This window comes from Rhinatrema bivittatum, chromosome 10 (assembly GCF_901001135.1).
Source record: "Rhinatrema bivittatum chromosome 10, aRhiBiv1.1, whole genome shotgun sequence".
NCBI classification, from domain to species: Eukaryota; Metazoa; Chordata; class Amphibia; order Gymnophiona; family Rhinatrematidae; genus Rhinatrema; species Rhinatrema bivittatum.
In genome coordinates, this window is record NC_042624.1 from 80,049,318 (window position 1) to 80,075,032 (window position 25,715).

Genomic DNA, 25,715 nt, shown 5'->3' on the forward strand with positions numbered 1-25,715 from the left:
TATTGGTGGTCAATGTGGCAGAACCAGTCTCAATAATGGGGAAGGAAAGGGGATTTACTTGAGATATTTCTTAATCCCAAAAAAGTCAGGAGGTCCTCACCAAAACAAGAAATGTAAACATATTTCAAGAAAGAGAAGTTCAAAATGAATACCATCCTTCCACACCAGGAAATCAACAACTGGCTGTTGACCCTGGATCCAAAGGATGCTTACACACATATTTCCTTTCATATCAATCATAGGAAGTAGCTATGATTCACTGTAGCAGGACAGCAAGATTCACCAAGTATCTGGCAGTGGTAGTAGCCCATATCAGGGAAAACAATATTGTTGTAGCAGTAATGAAGAGGCACATCAGACAGCTTTCATGGCAGGCAGGTAAAAGGGGCTTGAGCACACCTCCTGCAGTCGATCTCCTGCCGGCACCAAGAAATCGCTTCCTGAACCCCGCTGGACTCCCAGAAACTTTTGGCCAGCTTGGGGGGGCCTCCTGACCCCCACAAGACTTGCCAAAAGTCCAGCGGGGGTCCGGAACGACCTCCTGCGTCGAATCATTTTTGTCTATGGCCGCCGCCATTTTGCGGCGGCCATTTTGCAAAATGGCGCCGGCTGAAGACAAAAGGATTCAATTGAGGGGGCCGTTCCGGACCGCCGCCGTTCTGGACCACCGCTGGATCCCCAGGTAATTTTAAGCATGGGGGGGGGTTCGGGAGGGGGGGGATTTAATTTAAAGGGTCGGAGGTGGGTTTTAGGGGGTTGGCTCATGATTTTAATGATTTTTCACGATATTTTTAAAACCCAAACGGCAACAATACGATTCCCTCCCCCTCCCAGCCGAAATCGATCGTTAAGACGATCGAGGACACGATTCACATCTCTAACAATCAATGGTTACTTGAAATTGATTTTTCTTTTTCTTATGATTCATGTCGGTTTCTTTTCAAGCTATGGATTATATGGAGGAGTTATATAATAGACAATCTTAGTATGATGGGACAATCTACCTTCTTTCATATTTAATCCAGTTTTTTTTTGGTTTTTTTACTGCAGCATGCCAACGGTGAGGCACTCCTGTATTTTGAGACACCGCTCAATTTATCCTCAGTTTTTTCCTTGGAATGATGATTCTGTGAGGTTTTCTCTGAATGTTCTAAAGATATACTCTTCATGGTGATGGTCAGGGAGTCAATGGTCCACTCGAAGGCCCTATATATTTTTTTGACTACTTGGTGCTTTGCACTGTAAGGTCATATACCTTATTGTTTTTCTTTTTTTTAGCATCCTCAGTTCTTTATTCATGCTACTTTTTTTATTTCCTTTTTCCCAGCATCTAGTGCTTTTTTCTCTATGCATCTCTACATCTTCCATCGCTACAGTTCCTTCATTTGTTTTCATTATGGACACAGCTACGTTTTTAAAGGCTGATCATTCTCCAAACCATAAACAATTGTTTTTCTTATGGCTTCATCACTAACTGCATTTACGCTAGTTTCCTTAAACGTAAATGATTTCTCACACCCAATCAAAAGAAAAAAAATATTAACCTATTTTCAGTCACTACATACAGATATTGCTCTTCTTCAAGAGACCCACCTCTCCACAAGTGAATCGCTCAAACTACAGCAACACTGGGTTGGTCAAATTTATTTTAGTCCGGCCCTGCATAAAAAGAGAGGGTCAGCTATTCTGATACATAAGCGTCTGGGAACACAGGTTATACATCAATTGGCCGATCTAGAAGGATGCTGGAATCTCATACAATTTAATATCTCTTCTGAAATTTTCACTCTCCTCAATTTATATGCACCGAATATGGATGATCCAGAATTTTTTCATTCAGCATTTGCACAGCTCCTAACCATTGATTCATCTCAAAGTATCATAGGAGGAGACTTTAATCAACCAGTGGATCCTTTTCTGGACAAAAAACATCTATCAAACCAACGATATCTAAATCCACAATAGCTCTGAGACACTTGTGTACTACCTTTGGTCTGTCTGACTCATGGTACTATTGCCAGTGATTGTTCACTTTCTATTCTTTCCCCCACTCATCCTATTCCAGGATTGATTTCTTTTTAACATCCCACACCTTAATACAAAGAATACCAGAAGCGAAAATTTGTCTAATTCTAATCTCCAATCATGCGGCAGTACTCCTCATCTGTACCCTACAATCGGCTATTCCATCGGGTCAACAATGGCGTTTCAATTCCTCTCTATTGGTGGAGCCGGACTTCTCCAAACTACTTCAAAAAGAAAGTGGAAAAGAAGCGGATTGTCAAAGTCTTAACTTCAACTCAATGTCCAGTGACATCGAACTCAGAAATTCTTCAGGCCTTCCGGGTCTTTTATGCTTAATTATACCAATCAGAAGTCACGGTAACTCCGGATCTACTTCATACATTTTTCTCCACACTTTCACACCCCACATTGTCGGAATCGCAGATAGAGCTATTGGACAAGCCAGTAACCAAAAGTGAAATAAAGAAGGCTATCAATTCCCTTTCTACAGGAAAAGCACCGGGCCCCAATGGTTTCCCTTCGGACTTCTACCAAACGTTTCAAAAAGAGCTTCTCCCGCACCTGCTTACCTATTTTTCCTCGCTTCCTTCTCACCCTGCCGCTGCTTTACCCTTTACTGAAGCTTGTATTGTAGTGATTCCAAAGCCAGGTAGGGACGATACTAATGTAGCAAACTATAGACCCATATCCCTTTTAAACACCGATTATAACATTTTTGCAAAAATTTTAGCTACCAGACTGTCCCATCCCATCTGTTCTATTATTCATCCAGATCAATCGGGATTTATCAAACATTGATTAATAGCAAATAGTACCCGCCTTTTCCTGCACATTCATGAACAGGCACTTTCCATTCCCGAGCCTGTGGTTGTTGTGTCTTTGGATGCAGAAAAGACCTTCTACCAAGTCGAATGGCCTTTTCTGTTTGCAGTACTATAGTGGTTTGGTGTTGGTCCTACGTTTTTTTCTTGGATTCAACTCCTTTATAAGTCTCCTTCCGCTTTTTTATATATCAATAACTTGGCTTCTCCCTCATTTTCTCTGTTCAGAGGAACATGCTAAGGTTGCCCCTTATCCCCACTTTTGTTCAACCTAGCTCTAGAACCACTACTCCTGGCAATTCGCCAAACTCAGTCTATTGAAGGGGTAACTATAGGTTCTGAATCATATAAGTTATCTGCCTATGCTGACGATGTTCTCCTTTTTTTGACTAACCCCGCTATATCTCTCACAAACTTGTTTGATCTGATCTCTTCTTACTCTTCCCTATCGGGATATAAAATTAATTGGCACAAAACAGAGCTCCTTTCCTTGAGCTATTTAGGATCAATGATAGACCTCACCCGTTTGTCCTTGCAAAAAGTACCAAACAGGCTTAAATATCTAGGGATTAGATTTTTCACCGATCCCATGACTACGACCACCAATCGTGAAACTACAATATTACAACAATTAAGAGAAGCTACTTTGCGGTGGTCCCTTCTACACCTTTCCTGGTGGGGGAGACTTGAAACTATTAAGATGGTTTTAGCACCAAAAATTTCATTTACTTTCCTAAAGACTTTTATATGCAAGTGGATAGGATACTACAGAGATTCCTTTGACAAAATAAAAATTCTAAAATCACCCTTAGTAAATTGAAAGCCGCACGCCAATCCGGAGGGGTGAACTTTCCTGATTTTTATGCACACCATCAGGCATTTATTCTACAACAAAGGTTTCACTTCTTTAAGGCTGACTCTGTTTCCTCGAATCAACCCAGATAGTTGTCAATAGAAAAACATTTATTGGCCCCGTACCCCATTGACAGTTTCCCTGGCATGACCCTTCTCCTAGACAGGCTTCTAATCCCATCATACAAACATTTCATCGTGCCTTTTTGGAGCTTGAAGTTCTCCAACCACCTAACACTTATGCATGGAAGGCCTCTCGAATGGCCCCCATCTGGCACAACCCACTTATCAAGATAGAGGGAAACCCAGTAAATTGGCCAATTTGGCAGTCATCTGAAATTTGGACTCTCTCCTCTCTTCTCCAAGAACCTACATTGATGACATTTTCTGACATCCAAAATAAATTTGGACTCCCTAACTCTTAATTTTATGCTTGGCTACAGCTCCGAAGATTTTTAACCTTATCAAAACTTCGTGAGTTATTCTTAGACAAATCTCCTTACCTATTAGTCACATATCGGGGATATGGTCCAAAAGGTCATTTAGCAGTCCTCTTTTATAAACTGATAAAGGAACTTTCTTTCCGACATTCCCCTAAGCTTTTACATCCCATATGGACCTCTGAATTTATGCAGGTTCCATCCCTGGCTAATTGGACATACATTTGGAATGTGTCTACCCATATATCCTTATTCTCTAGCTTGACTCAAACCTCTTATTTTATATTACACAGGGCAATTTGTACGCCTTGGAAGCTATATAGAGCGGGATTGTTAACATCCCACGCTTGCTGGACCTGTTCAGCTCCTAATGCCTCCCTCAGCCACCTGCTTTTTTATTGTCCCTCTGTGCACACTTTTTGGGAACAAATATGGTCTGTGATATCTGATATTCTCAGCCTCCGTCATCCTATTACATATTCTTTGGTCATTTTTAAAGGAGCTGACTCTTCTTTGACTCTTCCTTTGCCCCAATGTAAGTTGGTGGATTTTCTTCTCACTGTGGGTCAACACAATGTTATGTCAAATTGGAAAAGGAGTATTTTGCTGTCTGACATCTATGGTGGAACTCTTTATGCCTTTATTGTAAATAAGAGAAAGCTATGGCTATCAAATATAACAGACTAGCAAAGTGGTCACAGGTGCGGAAGCCTTTAGTCCTTTTCTACTATCATGAGATGCCTATATACTTTTTCTTCTCTATCCCTTCTCCTCTCTTTTCCCCATTCTATTTCTTATAATCTTACTTCTCCCTTTTCCAACTTTGTTTTGGTTTGGATTTTTTTCTCCCACTTTTTGACACTTAGAGGGTCATTTACCAGACGGATCGCATGCGATAAGGGACGTTTCGCACGCGAAAAGTCCCTTATCGCGTGCGATACCAAGATGGGGGTGGAGTCGGCCCCGGAAGAGGAGGAGTTGGGGCGTCACTGGGGCTGACTCCGCGAGGATGCCACGGACGACGAAAAGGTAAGGGCCTTTTCGCGTCCTATTTCGCGCCCAATAGCTACACCTTCTATGGTAGCGCTATTGGGTATGAAACCGGCAGCGATCGCAGCGGTGCGATCGCTGCCGGCTAGCGCAGGACCGCCCACCGTTTCAGCCCCCCGCCCCTCATTACCTAAAGTATCGCAGGCCTGCGATACTTTAGAAAATGAGGCCCTTAGTGTCTTAATATACAACAATGATTACTGGTTTTGTTCTCGTATGCGGATGATGCTCATTGCTTTTGTCAATTGTATTGCACCTTTTTATGTCTTAAGAACATAAGAACATAAGAAAATGCCATACTGGGTCAGACCAAGGGTCCATCAAGCCCAGCATCCTGTTTCCAACAGTGGCCAATCCAGGCCATAAGAACCTGGCAAGTACCCAAAAACTAAGTCTATTCCATGTTACCATTGCTAATGGCAGTGGCTATTCTCTAAGTGAACTTAATAGCAGGTAATGGACTTCTCCTCCAAGAACTTATCCAATCCTTTTTTAAATACAGCTATACTAACTGCACTAACCACATCCTCTGGCAACAAATTCCAGAGTTTAATTGTGCGTTGAGTAAAAAAGAACTTTCTCCGATTAGTTTTAAATGTGCCCCATGCTAACTTCATGGAGTGCCCCCTAGTCTTTCTACTATCCGAAAGAGTAAATAACTGATTCACATCTACCCGTTCTAGACCTCTCATGATTTTAAACACCTCTATCATATCCCCCCTCAGTCGTCTCTTCTCCAAGCTGAAAAGTCCTAACCTCTTTAGTCTTTCCTCATAGGGGAGTTGTTCCATTCCCCTTATCATTTTGGTAGCCCTTCTCTGTACCTTCTCCATCGCAATTATATCTTTTTTAAGATGCGGCGACCAGAATTGTATACAGTATTCAAGGTGCGGTCTCACCATGGAGCGATATAGAGGCATTATGACATTTTCCATTTTATTTTCCGTTTTATTCACCGTTCCCTTTCTAATAATTCCCAACATTCTGTTTGCTTTTTTGACTGCCGCAGCACACTGTACCGACGATTTCAATGTGTTATCCACTATGACACCTAGATCTCTTTCTCTTGTATCAGGATACTTTTTTTTTTTCCTTTAATACAATAAAAAAAGATTTAAACTAAAAAAAAAAAAAATGTGAATTGATTATTCACTCTTTCAAGAAATATGAAAACTAGGATACACTCCATGAAGTTAATAAGTAGCACATTTAAAACAGATCAGAGTAAATAATTTTTAACTCAGCAGACAAGCTCTAGAATTCATTGCCAAGGATGTGGTAAAGGCAGCCTAGTTGGGTTTAAGAAAGGTTTGGGCAAGTGTTTATTTATTTATTTATTTAGAGTTTTTCTATACCGGCATTCATGATACAATCACATCATTCCGGTTTACAGATAACAGGGGGTGTGAAAAACAAACAGAACATTGAACATGTGCATAGAACCATAAAGTTACATTACAAGGAATATCTAACTGGGGGAGGAAAGAGAGATGAACTGAGCAGTTTTAAGATTAATTATTTACATAATAATTACATAATAATAATAAGTGTTGCGACGACTGGCCACGGGTTCCATTTCTGGCCCCCCTTATCTACTCTCCGCGGCCCTGTCGGCTTCCCTCGGCTGCGCAGCGCAGAGGGGACACCGTCACCGCCCATCTCCAGGTCCTATCTCACGCCCCATTTGCCGTCGCCGAGTTCCCTTCTCTTCGGGGACTTCCCTAGTGCGCGCGTGCCTCTCTGCGGGATTTAAAGGGGCCGCGGCGCGCTAGGGCTGCCAGGCCTCCCCAGTTAACGTCATCCTTACAGCCCTATTTAAGGCAAGCTCTGACAGCCAGAGCTTACCTTTGCAACTAATTTCCTTCTTAGTTGCCTAGGCTCCTTTCAAGCTGATTCCGGATTCAAGTGGACTACTTCCTATCCTGACCGCCATCTGCCCGACTACGTTGTCTTCTCCAAACCTGACCTCTGTCTGTCCTTTGACTACTCCTGATTGCTTCCCGGACCTGACCTCGGCCTGTACCCTGGCTACTCCTGACCGCTGCCTGGATTTGACCTCTTGCCTGTTCATCGACCACGCCTGACTGGTGCCTGCAACTTGACCTCTGCCTGGCCTGACTACTCCCAGACTAACCACAGATACTGATCCCTGCTTCGGCTGACCATTCTGGACTGATACTCTGGCATTGAACTTCACTATCCACTCGGACACCCTCTTCTGACCTCCTGCGACCTCTGGACATTCTTGCCTGAACTCTGACCGCGCACCCTTGTTTGTGGTGGGCCCTCCCCTATGCTTCCTCTCTCGGAGACCCTGCGAGGCCCACCTAAGATCAGGCAGCCCGGGTAACCAAGGGCTCAACCTGAGGGAACCCCGGGTTGCTATTGGCAAAACTCCAGCTAGCCTCTGTATCCTCCTGTGCTCCGCCTCCTGGTGGCAGGCGCTCTCCAGGTCCAACCAGAGGGCCGTACCAATCCTGCACCAGGCCAAGGGTCCACCTCCAGCACAACAGCAAGTCCCTGGAGGAGAAGTCTATAAACTGTTATTAACCAGATAGACTTGGGGGAAAGCCACTACTTATCCCTGGGTGTTAGCAGCATGGGATCTATCTTCTGTTTGGGATCCTGCCAGATACTTGTGACCTTGATTGGCTTAATGGACCTTGGTCTGCCCCAGTATGGCAATTGTTATGTTCTTATGCTATGCTCTAATATTTTATCATTATGGGGGAATCTGAGATGGTGAGCTCCTAGCTTATAAAACTTCTACCACAATCTTAGTTTCTAGAATCTATAGTTAACCCTCATATGGAAGACATAAGAACATAAGAAATTGCCATGCTGGGTCAGACCAAGGGTCGATCAAGCCCAGCATCCTGTTTCCAACAGAGGCCAAACCAAGCCAAAAGAACCTGGCAATTACCCAAACACCAAGAAGATCCCATGCCACTGATGCAATTAATAGCAGTTGCTATTCCCTAAGTAAACTTGATTAATAGCCATTAATGGACTTCTCCAAGAACTTACCCAAACCTTTTTTGAACCCAGCTACACTAACTACCACTAACCACATCCTCTGGCAACAAATTCCAGAGCTTAATTGTGCATTGAGTGAAAAAGAATTTTCTCCGATTAGTCTTAAATGTGCTACTTGCTAACTTCATGAAATGCCCCCTAGTCCTTCTATTATCCGAAAGTGTAAATACCCGATTCACATCTACTCATTCAAGACCTCTCATGATCTTAAAGACCTCTATCATATCCCCACCTCAGCTGTCTCTTCTCCAAGCTGAACAGCCCTAACTTCTTCAGCCTTTCCTCATAGGGGGGCTGTTCCATCCCCTTTATCATTTTGGTTGCCCTTCTCTGTATCTTCTCCATTGCAACTATATCCTTTTTGAGATGCGGCGACCAGAATTGTACACAGTATTCAAGGTGCGGTATCACCATGGAGTGATATAGAGGCATTATGACATTTTCCATTTTATTAACCATTCCCTTCCTAATAATTCCTAACATTCTGTTTGCTTTTTTGACTGCTGCAGCACGCTGAGCCAACAATTTTAAAGTATTATCCACTATGATGCCTAGACCTTTTTCCTGGGTAGTAGCTCCTAATATGGAATCTAACATCGTGTAACTACAGCAAGGGTTATTTTTCTCTATATGCAACACCTTGCACTTGTCCACATTAAATTTCATCTGCCATTTGAATACCCAATGTTCCATTCTTGCAAGGTCCTCCTGTAATGTATCACAATCCGCTTGTGATTTAACTACTCTGAATAATTTTGTATCATCCGCAAATTTGATAACCTCACTTGTCGTATTCCTTTCCAGATTATTTAAATATATATTGAAAAGCACCGGTCCAAGTACAGATCCCTGAGGCACTCCACTGTTTACCCTTTTCCACTGAGAAAATTGTCCATTTAATCCTACTCTCTGTTTCCTGTCTTTTAACCAGTTTGTAATCTACAAAAGGACATCGCCTCCTATCCCATGACTTTTTAGTTTTCTTAGAAGCCTCTCATGAAGGACTTTGTTAAATGCCTTCTGAAAATCCAAATACACTACATCTACCGGTTCACCTTTATCCACATGTTTATTAACCCCTTCAAAAAAATGAAGCAGATTTGTTAGGCAAGACTTCCCTTAGGTAAATCCATGTTGACTGTCTTCAATTAAATCATGTCTTTCTATATGCTCTACGATTTTGATCTTTAGAATAGTTTCCACTATTTTTCCTGGCACTCAAGTCAGGCTCACTGGACTATAGTTACCGGGATCGCCCCTGGATCCCTTTTTAAATATTGGGGTTACATTGGCCACCCTCCAGTCTTCAAGTACAATGGATGATTTTAATGATAGGTTACAAATTTTAACTAATTGATCAGAAATTTCATTTTTGTGTTCCTTCAGTACCCTAGGATGCATACCATCCGGTCCAGGTGATTTGCATGTCTTGTTGCTGCTTCCGTATGGTTTATTTTCTATGGAAAGACCTTTGGGACTCTGGGATTGAAATCTGGGTGAAGTAAATAAGACAGTGTATCTATGAGATAGTGTCCTTAGTGTTCCCCTATTTACCTGTGTAGGACCAGGCTAGACCCCTGGTCCACCTTAAATCCACTAAGGAGAGTATGCTTTGTGGACAGGATCCTGCAGGGCAAGTGTAGCTCAAGGGGAGAAACCAGAGACTGGGGAATAAGATCTGGGATAACCAGACAAGGCCCGGATCTCCAGAAGAAAGGCAGCTCCTGCAATGTAACACTGTCCAAACACTGAGCTGAGCTGAGATGAAGCTGAACTGTGAGTACTGAGGGAAGCAGTACTGAACTATGAGTACAAAGAGTACACTGTTCTGAAGGGAACATAGTCTACTGTTGTGCATGTGTGAAGCTATAATAAAGACATAGTGGTAGATTTTCAAAGGGTTACGTGTGTAGGTTATGCGCGTAACCCCCGAAAACCTATCCCAAACCCCCCCTGCGCACGCCGAGTCTATCTTGAATAGGCTCAGCGGTGCACGCAAGCCCCGGGACGTGCGTAAGTCCCGGGGCTTTCCTGGGGGGTGTGACGGGGGCGTGTCCTGGCGGCGCTTCATCCGGGGGTGTTCCGGGGCGGGGCCGCAGGCATGGTTCCAGCCCAGGGGCGTTCCATGGGCATGGCCGCAGCCTCCAGACCAACCCCCGGACCGGAACATGGCGCCCCGGCAGCTGGCCCATGCCCTCGAGTTACGCCTGCCTCAAGCAGGCGTAACTTCTGGAATAAAGGTAGGAGGGGTTTAGATAGGGCTGGGGGGGGGGGGGGGGGTTAGGTAGGGGAAGGGAGGGGATGGTAAGGGGAGGCGGAAGGAAAGTTCCCTCTGAGGCTGCTCCGTTTTCGGAGCAGCCTCGGAGGGAACGGAGGCAAAGGCTGCCGATTTTGCTCAGCCTTGCGCGTGCTGATCCCGGATTTTAACAGATATGCGCGGCTACGTGCGTATCTATTAAAATCCCATGTACTCTTGTTTGCACCTGGTGCGCGAAGAAAAGTACACATGTGCGTAATTTTGTAAAATCTACCCCATACTGTTTTAAGCAAGGCTGGAATCAGACTAGTTTGTCTCCAGGCCTGTGGGAATTACTGCCCGTTCCCACAGTGTCTTTCCCTATTTTTGCCATATTTATTCGAAACCTTTTATTAGGAAGAGGAAGTTTTTTACCCTTCTTTCCTCTGTGTTTTGGTTTTCCTTTTCTTAAGATTTTATTTTTGTTAGTTGTCTTAGTACCTTAGGGCTGAGTTACTCAGCTTTACTATCTGTAGGATGTGATATCTCTCACAGAGAGAGAATGAAAGGACCATCAATGTCCTTATGGAGGAATGAATTATTCATTCCCAGGGAGAAGAAGGGGAAGTAGTTGTAGGAAGGTCTGTGGCACCTATTCGATATATTTACTATTATGTCATTGAAATCAAGAGAGAAGAGGAGGAGTCTGGAGGTGTCATTCAAGTACAACACAAGGAAAGAGGAGAATATGGAGTAACTGGACAAAAGATATGAAAAATGAGACTTCGCACTAACGCATCTTAATTGGTTTAAAATACTATCCACCAGTTATTGGGAAGAAGCTGGACAATTACCCCAATGACTGGAAAGGAAAATCTAAATCTAAATAAAATCACCGCCTTGAACCTTGCCCATTCAAATTTAAAAAGAAACTAAAAACATGGTTATTTAAACAGGTCTACCCTGACTAACCTCCTCGCCCCATCCATCTGAAATCAGCCATGTATATTGAATTTCTGCCATGTATACTGTATATTGTTTCGAACTCTTGCATATGGCACCGAACCCTTGTATATAGTTGTTTTCTGCTTGTTGTTACACACATTGTTAATTCTTTACAGCTATGCCTGTTTCTGGCAATTTTATTGACCTGTTTTGTTCCTCTATTTTTCCACCTTGGCCTCTCCATTCCTTTTGTTCTATGTATTTCCCATCCTTTTTGTTGAATGTAAACTGCATGATGTGCCCACTAATGCCGGTATAAAAAAGTTCTTAAATAAATAAAATAAAATAAATCAGCTTTAAGCACAGAATAAGCAAGGTCACAAATTTATTGGAAATAAGAAGCTGTAAAATCAACATTTATTTATTTTTATATTCTGCTTTTTGGTACTTCAAAGTGTACATCAAAGCGGATTACATTCAGGTACTATAGGTATTTCCCTAACCCCACAGGGCTTATAATCTAATTTGTACCTGAGGCAACGGACAATAAAATGATTTGCCCATAGTCACAAGGAACAACAAAGGGATTTGAATCCTGGTCATATAGCCCACTGCTCTAACCACTAGGCTTCTCCTCCCCTCCATCTAGAGCTGAAAGGAATCTGTTCATTAAATTTTCCATTTTTAAATCAGTATAAGTTTGAGTTAGAAACCTCATCAGCTTAGTGCTGTTTACAGTAGACTTTGAAGCTTTGTAAAGAATTGAACAATGCACAAGGCCTGGAAGAGAATCTTTCCCCCAATAGGGAATGCTGGATGCTCAGATTGTATTAATATCAGAAAAGGACTTTACCAACTTAACCCTTATTTGGGGTGTGGACCTTGGGCTCCTGCAATGGGATGCTAGCCCAGGGGTTACAAAAAGATGCTCCCAGCCCAACATTCAACTTTTAAGCTCCAAAAAAGCCTTCCTTGAAATTCAGGTCAGGAAACATACTAACCCTCTCACCCAAAAACAGGGAAGATGTATACTTAAAGATATGTTTCTGTAACGTTTGCTAGTCGTGGTACGCTGCTGCCACTGGCAACACTTGCCCCCGCAGACCCAGAATGCCACCGCCAGACCCAGAATGGCGGTGGCATTCTGGCTACACTTACCCCCGCAGACCCAGAATGCCACTCACTGGCTACACTTACCCCCGCAGACCCAGAATGCCACCGCCAGACCCAGAATGGCCCCTCTTTAAGTGCACGTATGGGGCACACACTGAATCTATACACCCCACTATGGGATCGGCAGCTCGGATGCTTTCTGATGATATCAACACAGCTGGGTATTTAATCCCCAACCGCTCTTTAAGTAAATGCCTCTGCAATGGGTCTCCTGCCTAGCCAGCAGATTGAGTCGCCATGTCCAGCCTTGCCTCATCCAGCCTGTCCAATTTACCTCATCCAGCCTTGCCCTGTTCTTGCCCTTGCCCCTGTCTCTGTTGCCTCCCCCTGTCCACCTGCCTTGTCCTTGGAGTCTTGTCCTGTCCGTGTTGACCTATCTTGTCCCTCTGTGTCTTGTCAGACTTGGCCTGATTCTTCAGTTCTGATCTCAGCCACGGCCTTGACTACTCCCTTGCAATCCACTTGGATCTGACCCTGCCTTATACCCTGACTTAATCTTGCTTGCAGAGGATTTCTAAGTTCAATAAATTCCATGGGGGCGGATTTTAAAAGGAGCGCGAATAGGCCTACTTTTGTTTGCGCTCCAGGCGCAAACAAAAGTACGCTGGATTTTAGTAGATACGCGCGGAGCCGCGCGTATCTACTAAAAAACCTGGATCGGCGCGCGCAAGGCTATCGATTTTGTATAGCCGGCGCGCGCCGAGCCGCGCAGCCTACCCCCGTTCCCTCCGAGGCCGCTCCGAAATCGGAGCGGCCTCGGAGGGAATCCTCTAACACCCTCCCCTCACCTTCCCCTCCCTTCCTCTACCTAACCCACCCGCCCGGCCCTGTCTATACCCCCCCCTTACCTTTGTTGGGGGATTTACGCCTCCCAGAGGGAGGCGTAAATCCCCGCGCACCAACGGGCCTCCTGCGCGCCGGGCCGCGACCTGGGGGCGGGTACGGAGGGCGCGGCCACGCCCCCAGACCGCCCCGGGCCGTAGCCACGCCCCCGTACCCGCCCCCAAAACGCTGCCGACACGCCCCGAAAACGCCACGACGACCAGGACCGCCCCCCCGACACGCCCCCCTCGGAGAACCCCGGGACTTACGCGAGTCCCAGGGCTCTGCGCGCGCCGGTAGGCCTATGTAAAATAGGCTTACCGGCGCACAGGGCCCTGCTCGCCTAAATCCGCCCGGTTTTGGGCGGATTTAGGCGAGCAGGGCTCTGAAAATCCGCCCCACGCTGTTTATCTACTATGAATTAACCAGTGATCCACTTCTCATAAACAGTTGTTTGGCTAATACATCAGAATAATTCATACCCAATTACAGTAAGCCTGGAAATCATCAATATATATTGTATAACAAATGCCCATTTTACTAATCAGTTGAGCAAGAGGCTCAACTGCAAATTCCATTATTGAGACAACTTGTCTCTCCAACATACACAGCTTTGTTTCCAGAGGAAGGAAGCAAACCAGGCAAAGGTTGAACTTTTGACATCTAAGAACTCTAGATGTGTTAACAGAATCTTATTATCCACTGTGTCAAATGCTGTTGATAAATCTAAAGTAATTAGGATACATTCTTGGCCCTCATCTAAGGCTCTATGAAGATCATTCACTAAAAACTGTAAATTAAGCTCTGCACTAAAATAAGTTTGGATGCTGAATTGCCCAGGTGCCAAGATAACATCTTTTAATATGTTAACCAATTGAATTGTCCTGTTACAAGTAAGCAACTTTGCTTGACACGCCAAAATGAGTATCAAATTTGTGCTCTTTATGGTTAGCTTACAGTGTGTATAGACTTCACCATGAATATTAAAGGATACTAAGTTTATTAAATATGTGTGCCTGAATAATGGATCTGTATGCAAAACTGTTAATGCATATGAACAGGATAGGTCCAGATAATGTAGATTTGTAATTGTGAGAAAGAGGTGTAAAGGAGAAGAGGAGCGGTCAGTGAGATATGGTTAGTGTGTTGAGACACATGCAATATTTAGGGTGTAGCAAAACCACTTTTCAACAGATAAGTGCCATGATATTCTATGGCCATCATAGTATTGTCTCATTAAAAGCTGAGAGAAATGGCTCCAAATAGGACTTTTTTGCATCTCTTTCCTGAGACGTGTGTCAGATTCCATGTCAATGGAATTATAGGAAATAACGTGGCACAGACTGGTTGCCATGGAGGAAAAGAAAATACAAAATACATTTTCATCCTATATAAAATCATGAGAGCTACAATAGCAAAAGAGTGGCTGACCAGATTTGCTCCTGCTCTGAAAAGGAGTAAATATGTTTGGTGTAGAGGCCTTTAGCGATGGGAGCAAAGGTAGAGAGGAGCCTAATAGTAGAACATATAGGCAAGCTCTGTTTCCTGCTCACACCAAATTTTTTTATTTACACCTTTCTGAATAAGTTATGGAGTGTTTGAAAACCCACCAAAACCTACCAAAGAGTGAATTGATGACCTGTAATTGATTACCAAAATGCATGACCACTAGCAAGTAGAAAGAACATTTTTTTTTAAAATAAAAGTTTGGCCTATGTCTCACTCAGATGAAATAAAAAGCACCAAGGAAAGAATGAGAAGTAGAATTTAAATGTATAAATAGGACACAGATTACTTTGTACTGGAAAACTGACATGTTTATATTAATAAGCTCAAAATACAAATTTAATTTGTACAAACTCTTTTTTTTAAAGTTTAATGCACTTGTCTTTGACCAGGCAGACTGAACTAAAATTAAATGAGCAATGAATTTGAATTAGGTCTTCAATTCATGGATAGCATTTGAATATTTTCAATTCTTGACTTTTTTCTGCTCATGAAAAGATACTGATGTGATGGAATTTTGCATTCTTTTAAAAGAATGACTCTAATAGTAATATATTTTTCTTTTGTTAAAAATCTGTAGTTTACATTAGAAGAAGAAATGACCTTTACTATAAAATGTGTTTCTTTTCAGTTTGACACTACAGCTACAGCAGTCATTATGACCAGGCTAAGTACAAGAGAGAAATATGTACAGATGTTAAATGGTGCAGATACTATAGAAAGCAGGTAACTATATGTACAAAAAGCAACAACATAAACTCATTCTTGATAATGAAAGGCTTTATTAATTGGAAATGTTATACACTTTCACTGTGGATAAACAAGACATTGAGTGATGTCATTTGATGGCGCTGACTTGGAAAAGCTCTCTGAGCTCAGAAAACCCTGAAAATGCAGGTGTACCCATGCAGCCACCGCCGTACCATTCTCAATCTTTTTTCTTCTGCTCATGTAAAATGATGCATTTTTACTCTTTATTCTTCAATCATACATCAGATATTTTACTCTTGCATTTCTAATTCTTTATTATTTATTTTTCCTTTGTGGAAGTATTTTTTGTTTTTCCTTTTTGCGAGTCTCCCAAAATAAGGGGGATTTTTATTGCTTTTAATTATTTTAAAATTGAGTTCAACCTAGCCACTGTTCTTGTCATGCTAGCAGACAGCAAATCAGGCTTCAAAACATACCCCTATTGCTCCTACAAGATAATATGTATGTCTCTCAGGACTGAAAGAGCTAGAAGCTACACACCAATAGAAATGTTAAGTTCTTTTCAATCTTCTAGGTCAGCATAGAGGACATCATCACTAACTCAGGGACCATTGCCTAAATCAATAAAGGCAGAGTCCTCTCATGCTAATCGCATCATAGGTGCCAATCTCCCTCTAGCAAAGAGGAAGAAAAATTGCACAGAAGAATGTAGAAGTTAAAGCAGGCCCTGTTGGTACCAACTTTGCAATGTCACACAGTAAGATGCCTTTGCTGCCATTGAGAAATGAAGCTACTACATCCTTGTCGGTGCCAACTTCTTGGTGTTGAGATAGAGATGTCTGTGCTTATCAAATAAAAATAGTTCATTCTGAATTTACTCCTGCCAAATAATCTATGCTAATTCTAGATATAGCATCAGATAGTTCTACTGGGAGTCCTTCCAAACAGGAACATCATCCCTTCATACGGAAAATGTGGCTTGATGTCATAAAAAATGATTTACTAACATACAAGATTCTCTACCTCCTCCATCCCAGCTAGAACAAATGTATTCTGTTTTGGAATCCATTGTTCCTAAATTTGAAATTCAATCTACTGCCATATCACACCAGGCAAAAAATCATGCAAACTATATCTCAGGGTTCACGTTCAGCCAAGGATAGGGCACCCTCAGAAGAAACACATAGGGGCCGATACCATTAAAATACTCTGAAAGTGGGCACTGACTTTTCAGCACCGCTAGCACCTTCTTGACAGCAGGAGCCCACAAGCGCTTGGCTGTGCGCCAATTAGGAAAATGGATGCCAATAAAGTCGGCGTCCATTTTCTAAACCAGCGGACAGCCAGGGGTTCGGGAAATGGATGCTTGTTAACTGAGAGTCTATTTCCCGAACCTGACTGCCGGCACATTTTTTTTTTTTTAACTGTTTCAAAGTCTTTGTTCCTCCTACTTAATATTGCAACAATATTAAGTAGGAGGATGTACAGAAAAGTAGTATTTTCTGCTTTTCTATACAACTTTTGGGAGTGCTCAGCACTCCCAAAATCTGTAGTTTACATTAGCGTAAAATTGTGCGTTTTAGACGCACATTTGTTTTTTTCCTTTGCGGGTGATTTGCGCATGTGGAGGCGCATGTGGAGGCGCTAATCTCCTTATTGCATAAGGGGATTAGGTAGCACCCACAAAATCCGTGTCCAACTGTGGGTTAAACAGTGCACTCAGCTGAGCTCACTGTATTGCATCGGCCCCATATAGTATTGTCTGACTCATAAGAAGGATCACAATCATCATATAATTCTCTATCATACTATTTTAATGATGAACAGTCCATCATTCTTCCATTGGACCCTTCTCCACAGCCTCTCAGAAGTACATCTCTACTGGAGGATATGTCATATCCTGCTTTTGTCCTAAAAAGTGCAAAAAATTAAATATATTTTACAGGAGGAGACATAACCTAAAGAAGATATATTTGATGTGCTAAACTATATTCAAACTCCAAAACATGTAGTAGCTATTCCAGTTCAAAGAGTACTACAAGAACTCCAAGCAAGAATGTGGCAGATGCCCTCATCCACATTATCAGTAGCTTGGAATTAAGATCTTTTCCTGGACATTAAAAGATGCAATTCCCTCATGAGTCTGTAGTAATAAATTCAGCTTTGAAAACAACAAAAGAAAATTGGTTCTTACCTGATAATTTTCGTTCCTGTAGTACCACGGATCAGTCTAGACCATGGGTTATGCCTCCCTTCCAGCAGGTGGAGACAGAGAAAAACTTGAAAGGCACCCTCACTTAACCTGGTGTGCCTCTTGAATCCCTTCAGTATATATAGAGTATCAAAGCAGAATTAGACTAGCAATGAATCAAGCAAGAACTTTAAGAATGAACATATAAACATGTAACCATAGCTTTCTTTCTTAGTATGCTGCAATAACATAACCTGAATATGCGCGCATGGACTTTACAGATCCCCCTGTTACCCACTTCTAGTCTTTGGACGGGCGTCTGGACTGATCTGCTGTATTACAGAAATTAAAATTATCAGGTAAGAACCAATTTTCTTTTCCCTGTACGTACCTGGATCAGTCCAGACCATTGGATGTACCAAAGCTTCCCTAAACTGGGTGGGACCTCACAAGTTCTGCGCGCAATACACCACTGTCAAAATCTCCGGGCGCCTGAACGTCCAAGCGGTAATGGCGAGCAAATGTGTGGAGCGTCTTCCAAGTAGCTGCTCTGCAAATCTCTTGAGGTGACACCAACTGGCATTCGGCCCATGAAGTTGCTTGAGAACGAATAGAATGGGCCTTCAGGCCCTCAGGAACAGATCTCCCTTTACAAATGTATGCAGACGATATGGCTTCTCTCAACCATCGGGCAATCGTCGTCTTAGACACCTTGTGATCCTTCCTGGGACCGCTGCATAGGACAAACAGATGATCTGAGAGTCTGAAGAATTTGTGACTTCCAAGTAACACAACAAGGAACGCTGAACATCTAGCCGACAAAGCTCTCGTGCATGTTGTACATCATTCGACAAATCAGGAAAAGCCCGAAGCTCAACTGATTGGCTTAAATGAAAAGATGAGACCACTTTGGGCAAAAAGGACAGAACCGTACGAAGAGAAACTCCCGAGTCAGAGATCCTCAAAAAGGGTTCGCTACAGGAGAGAGCCTGCAACTCTAAAATTTGGCGAGCTGAGCAGATAGCCACCAAAAACACCATTTTCAAGGAAAGGTCCTTCAACGTTACAGTTTTAAGGGGTTCAAACGGCGGATCACACAAGACGCAAAGAACCAAATTAAGACTCCACGACGGACATACCGGACATACTGGGGACTTCAAATGTCTTACTTCTCTGAGGAAACACACCACATCTGGGGGGTAGATTTTCAAAGGGGTACGCGCGTACCCCCCGAAAACCTACCCCAAACCCCCCCTGTGCGTGCCGAGCCTATTTTGCATAGGCTCGGCGGCGCGCACAAGCCCCGGGACGCATGTAAGTCCCGGGGCTTGCATGGAGGGGCGTGTCGGGGGCGTGCCGCGAGTGACGCAGCGTTTCGGGGGCGAGCCCGGGGGTGTGGTCGAGGCCTCCGGACCAGCCCCCGGGTCGGGTGATGGTGCGCCAGCAGCCCGCTGGTGCGCGCAGATTTACACCTACTTTCCGCAGGCGTAAATCTGCCAACAAAGGTAGGGGAGGGGTTTAGATAGGGCCGGGGGGGGGGGGGGGGGTTAGGTAGGGGAAGGGAGGGGAAGGTGCGGGGGGGTGGAAAGAAAGTTCCCTTTGAGACCGCTCCGATTTCGGAGCGGCCTCGGAGGGAACAGGCAGCGCGCGCCGACCCCGGATTTTATAAGATACGTGCGGCTGCTTTATGCATAAGGAGGACAAAATCCAAAGAAAAGGAATCAGAATCAACATCCTGGAACAACAGGATCCTCATGTAAAGAATCTTGGTCCTGATCTAAAGTATCCTCAGAACTAGCAGGGACCGGTGACAGTGCTGGGGGAAGCTCCCCCTCCCCCATAGCCCTTGCCTGAGCTGCAGCAAAGGTGTTTAAGATGGCTGCCGTCCCTGCACTGAGGGGGAAAGGATCAACCTGAAGCTCCCGCGGTGCAGATAGTTTTTGAGCCCCTCGAGGCTTGACTGATGCTGCAGACCCTGAAAAAGAACTGCCTTCCCCACCAGGTAGGTAGCGAGAGCAAATACCGGCCCTAGAAAGCTGCGCGGGCAATTCTCCACATGCCACACACAAAGATTGCCGCAGCATCGTGGGGGGGAAACAGCCCAAAACACGTGAAAAATGTGGCGAAATTCGTCAAAAACACGGCGATTCAGATGGGGAGGGGTCCTGGATTGCAGCAGACCAAAAAAGAAAAAATTTTCAAATTTTTCGATTTTTTTTTTTTTTTCAAAATGATCAGAAACACCAAGGGTTAAGAGAGGGACTGGACCACTTGGTAATCTCTTCCCCAGGTCCTTACCTGGCTGGAGCCCCACGGGGTTACCAACCACAGCTCCAATAACCTGCTACCAGAGAGGATGTCCCCGCAGGATCTAACAACCCTCTGGGAGGATTGGGAAAACTTCCCTCTGCAGAAGAACTTCTTCCTCTTTTTTTTTTTTTTTTTAAACTTGCTTGATTCACAACTTATAGCTAGTTAACTAGCCTAAACCCCAGAAACAGGGCAAGACTGCAGGGTTTGCACCACCTCCATCTGTTGGAGACAGAGAAATACTGAAGGGATGCAGGAGGCACACCAGGTTAAGTGATGGTGCCTTTCAAGTTTTTCTCTGTCTCCACCTGCTGGAAGGGAGGCGTAACCCATGGTCTGGACTGATCCGTGTACGTACAGGGAATGTGTTTCAAAACACATTCTAATTAGTACCCCATTCTGGTAAAGATGCCAAGTTATGGGACACCATGGCAAAAAAGATTTTCCAATCAGTTGTGTTAACATCTATGATAGCTGCCCATCTACTATATATTGTATAATACATGCATAATTCTTGCAAAAGCTGCAAGACATAATCTTACAACTTCCTTCATGGATCATTTTCCTCCTGTATTACAAGAAGCATAAGAATGTGAGAAACATCTCTTAATCACCTATGATGCAGATCTTCTTCCAGGATGTCTGCAGTTGCCATTGGAGCCAGAAGGCTAGCATGGCTATAGGCTTTGGGTCTTCATGAAGATGCTCACGAGAAACTTGTTGATGCTTCATGCATAGTGGATAATCTCTTTGGAAAGAAAGTAAAAAAAACAAAACAGTGCAGTGCAGTGGAACAGTGTTCTACTATTCTTAAGAAACTGTCTAAAAATGAGGGGGGAAGTGGAGGGTGACAGCATCAACAGTGCCTGGTGAGGGGGAAGGAGAAGGCAAAAACATAAATCACAGATCATATAGATAAACATGTTTTAATGGAACACAGCATGGATTTGCCCAAGAGAATTATTAGGAAAGAAATGGTGAATAAAATGGAGAATGGTATAGTACCTCTGTATTGCTCCAAGGTGAGACCACATCTTGAGAACTGTGTGCAGTTCTGGTTGCCGCATCTCAAAAAAGATATAGTTGCAATGGAAAAAGTTCAGAGAAGGGTGTCCAAAATGCTAAAGAGGATGGAATGGGTTCCCTATGAGGAAAGGCAGAAGACGTTAGGGCTGTTCAGCTTGGAGAAAACATTGGCTGAGGAGGATATGATAAGAGGTCTATAAAATCAAAAGAGGAATAGAAAGGGTAAATGTGAATCGGTTATTTATTTTATTTATTATTTTTATATACATCTCAGTCGAGATATCACACTGGTTTACATTCAGGTACTGTAGGTATTTATCTCCAGAGGGCTTACAATCTAAGTTTTTGTACCTGAGGCAATGGAGGGTAAAGTGACTTGCCCAAGGTCACAAGGAGCGACAGCAGGACTTGAACCCTGGTCTCCTGGTTCATAGTCCACAGCTCTAACCACTAGGCTATTCCTTTCAGATAATACAAGGACTAAGAGGCAATCCATGAAGTTAGCAAGTAGCACATTTAAAACAAACCAGAGAAAATTATTTTTCACTCAAACCACAATTAAGCTCTGGAGTTCAAAGCCAGAGGATGTGGTTAGGGAAGTTAGTGCTGTTGGGTTTAAAAAAGGTTTGGACAAGTTACTGGACCAGGAGTCTATAAACTGCTATTAATCAAATTGATTTGGGGTAAATTTTAAAAGGGCCGCATGGGCATCCATGTGTGCGTGGTTCCCAGCGTGTGCACATGGACTCACTGATTTTACAACATGTGCGTGTCTCACATGCATGTTATAAAATCCAATACCCACACGCACATGCCTACCTGATTTTATATCGGTGTGGGTGCCAACTCGTGCGCTCAAGGGGAGATTTTTTTAATAAACGTGCAGTGACACAAATCGGGCCAAATCCCCAGCTTCCTCCCAGTGCACTCCAATAAAGAAGCGGACTGAGAGGGAACTTCCCTAACCTCCTATCTTTACTTCCTACCTTTTCCCCTCTCCTCTCTTCTTCTCTCCAACTCCTAAACCCCACCTATCTACCCGAATTTTTTTTGTTTTAAAACTTACTTGCTCTTAGGAGCAGCAGTAAGTTCTGCGCGCCGGCTGGCTGCCAGCACGTGCTTCATCGAAACAATGCTTAATGGTGGTGTCCCGGCTGGCTCCCGCCCAGACTCCGCCCCTGGATCGCCCCTTTTTAAAAGCCCGGCACTTCTGCATGTACCGGAAGATACGTGCATGGGCGGGCTGCTCTGAAAATGTGCTCGGCGCGCACATGGCCTGGCCACTTTCATATCTCCCGGAATTGGTATGCACCAGGGATTTAAAATTCCCCCAATAGGGAATAGCCAGTGCCACTGCTTATTATTGGCATTTGTAGATGGGATATATTTACTGGTTGGGTGTTTGCCAGGTACTTGTATCCTGGATTGGAAACAGGATGCTGGGATTGATGGACCCTCTGTTACGGTTGTGGACCCTTGGGACGGCTGAGACTGCAGATGTTGCACTTTGGGGACCCACAGCGAGCATCATAGCCGGGAGGCGACGCTGAAAAGAGACTCCGGAGAAGACTTCACCACTGGAAGTCCGAGGTCCCCCCAGGAGGAGCTCGTAGGGACTCGGACCTCTTGGGCTTAGGTGGGACCCTATGTGACCAAGGATCCAGGAAGCGGCCGAAGAGATGGTCGATGAGGACGGCAAAACCCAGGAAGCTGGAAGAGTCTTCACCCTTGGAAGCCCACGGCTCCCCCGGGAGGAGCCCGTGAGAGCCCGAGCCGCTGGGACTTAGGAATCCCCTGGGCCAGTAAGAACCGGATACCTGAGGAGGCGGAGGAAGCAAAAGTCGGAGTCCAGGAACGAAGCAGGGTCAGAAGTCAGAGGTCTGAAGCCAAAGCCAGGGGCGGAAGCTGGAAACAGAGTCGTTGGATGGAGCCAGGTCCGAAGCCAGAATTCAGACGTCCAAACCAAAACCAGGGGTGGAAGCGAAAACGAAGTCAAAGGACGAAGTCGGGTCGGAAGCCAGAAGTAGAAGAGATGATCCAAGATCCAAAGCAGCAACTAGCAACTCAGGGGACTAAGTGAACCTCGTTGCAAGGCGAGGTTTAGGCCCAGCTGCAGGGTTTAAATACCCTCCAGCATCTGACATCATCCGAAGGCGTCCACTGAGATTTCCCGTGCTGGCCCCTTTAAAGCTCCAACCCCCGGGCGCGTGTGCGCCTAGGGGGCGGGGCCAAGCACGTCAGTTCGGCGGCGTCTCCCTCGCGCAGGGAGAGCCACAGCAGGAGGCTGATCGGGCCTACAAGGCCGCGAGGACATTCATGCGGGCCGGGCCTGCCCCGAGGTAGGACGAGGGACCTGGACACGGCCCGGTCCCGTAACACCCTCATCTGACCCAGTAGGGCAACTTCTTATGTTCTTGAGCAGAGCTGTGAGAGGCACAGTCAGCACCTCTTTCAGTATTCTGGGATGTAGTCGATCAGGTCACATTGCCTTGTTTACTTTAAATAGTGCCAATACATTAAATACCACCTCCTGTGTAAATAGTAATGTGTTTGCGTCACAGTCCTTTATGTCCCTACCTTGTGCCTTTCGTCTATCACTCTTGCCTTCTAGTGTGGATGCTAAGCAAAAGTATTCTGATCCTCCTCTTTACAATACCTATCCTCCCCTTTAATTCTTACTATCACTATTTTAGTCTTTCTCTTTTCTCTTATACAGTTCTAATCCTCTTTGTCAGGGCACTTCCAAAAACAGGAAGGGGTCACCTTCAAGAATTGCAGCAGACCTAGATTAGGATTCTTCCAGTTAGGGGACAGTTTCTACAGTAAAGTTCATGGGAATTGCACACAATCAGTAACAAAAATTTCTCCACTAGAATATATTGTTCCAAAACCAAAAGTTTACTGAAAATAAAGCAGCAGAAACTACAAAAATCCAATTCAAATTTTTGGATTTTTCCAAAAATTACAGTTCACATTCCAACAAGAAAATGTAAAAATACAGAGCAATGAAAAAAATTCTAGGAGCCCTTTCTGGTTGGTCCGATTGCTCCAAATCCTTCCCAAAAATGTTAGCTCTGCTATTACAATTACAGATTCTTACAGATGACAATTGCTCCACTTCCCTCCCTTTCGCGGGAGAGTGGGAGATGTATTTAAATGAGGCCTGGCGGTAAAAAGAGGCGCTAGGGACACTAGCGCGTCCCTAGCGCCTCTTTTCGGACAGGAGCGGCGGCTGTCAGCGGGTTTGACAGCCGATGCTCAATTTTGCCGGCGTCGGTTCTCGAGCCCGCTGACAGCCACGGGTTTGGAAACCGGACGCCGGCAAAATTGAGCATCCGGTTTTCGAGCCGTGGACCTATTTCAAATTTTTTTTTTTTTTACTTTTTTAAACTTTCGGAACCTCCGACTTAATATCACCATGATATTAAGTCGGAGGGTGCACAGAAAAGCAATTTTTACTGCTTTTCTGTGCACTTTCCCGATGCCCGGAGAAATTGACTGCACATTTTACTTACTGAATTGTGTGGGAATACCTAATAGGGCCATCAACATGCATTTGCATATTATGGGCGCTATTAGGTTCGGTGGGTTGGACGCGCGTTTTGGACGCGCTATTACCCCTTACTGAATAAGGGGTAAAGCTAGCGCGTCCAAATGCCGGCTAACAGTGCGCTCCGACTGTCTCGGCCTGTTTGAGATGGACACTCTTTAAGGACCTCACCCAATGAGTCCTCACCAACTTCTCTTATACAAAAAAATAGAATACAGCTTGTAGCCATTGGTTTCTAACACCTCACTAGAGATTCTTTGACAAAAAAGCTTTTGTAGAGGATTGAACTTTTTTCCCTGGGTGGAAAAATAAAGTGGAAACTCCCACACTGACAAAAATGTAAGAAAAGGAAACATGCCCTCTTTAAAAAGACAAGCGTCTTTTCCACTGGAAAAAGTGAGAAGCTGGAGAACCCTCTCCAAAGAGCAGGACAGTATTTTGCTGCCTTTCTCCACTCCTTCAGAATGTGTTTTAACTCTGCGCCCACCCCCCAGTACTTATGGAGACACCTATAAAGATTTTCATATAGCCCTATCCTTTTATAAAGATGGACTGAGTTATTACTCACTAATTACTGCACATCCCTGAACACTTACATTGTTGGGATGTTCCTTTGTTTTAGAGTATAGTGGGGCCTACAAAGCTAAAGATAAAGAGTTTTACTCCCTGCCTTTACTGATTGCGCAATATGCTCTTCCATTTGAGCCTTTGCCTGTCTAATTGCCCTTTCTGTCTTTGTTTCTCCTGATAATTTCCTATCCTCCTCTCATGGCTGTTCATATTTCTTGAATGCTATCCTTTTTGCTCTTATTTTTACTCTTACTTTTTTGGTGAAGCATAATGGTCTCGTCATTCTTTTCTCTGTGCTAATATGCCTGACACAATGATTTGCAGCCATTTCAATGCACCTTTTTATTGCTGTCCATAGTTCCTCTGTATCTTTTACATTTTCTAATCCTGACAGTTTTCTTAACATAATCTTTCATTTTCTTGCAGTCAGCCCTTCTGAAATCTAAGATCA

At 44.1% G+C, this 25,715-nt stretch overlaps 1 protein-coding gene across 1 annotated transcript in view; it reads left to right on the forward strand.

Annotated features, from left to right (window-relative positions):
* LOC115099806 (probable ATP-dependent DNA helicase HFM1) overlaps positions 1 to 25,715 on the forward strand; it is a 358,874-nt gene that overhangs the window by 164,030 nt on the left and 169,129 nt on the right. The window contains exon 12 of the mRNA XM_029617655.1: positions 15,538 to 15,632. Within this exon, the coding sequence (XP_029473515.1) occupies positions 15,538 to 15,632 (95 nt within the window). The remainder of the gene's footprint in view (positions 1 to 15,537; positions 15,633 to 25,715) is intronic.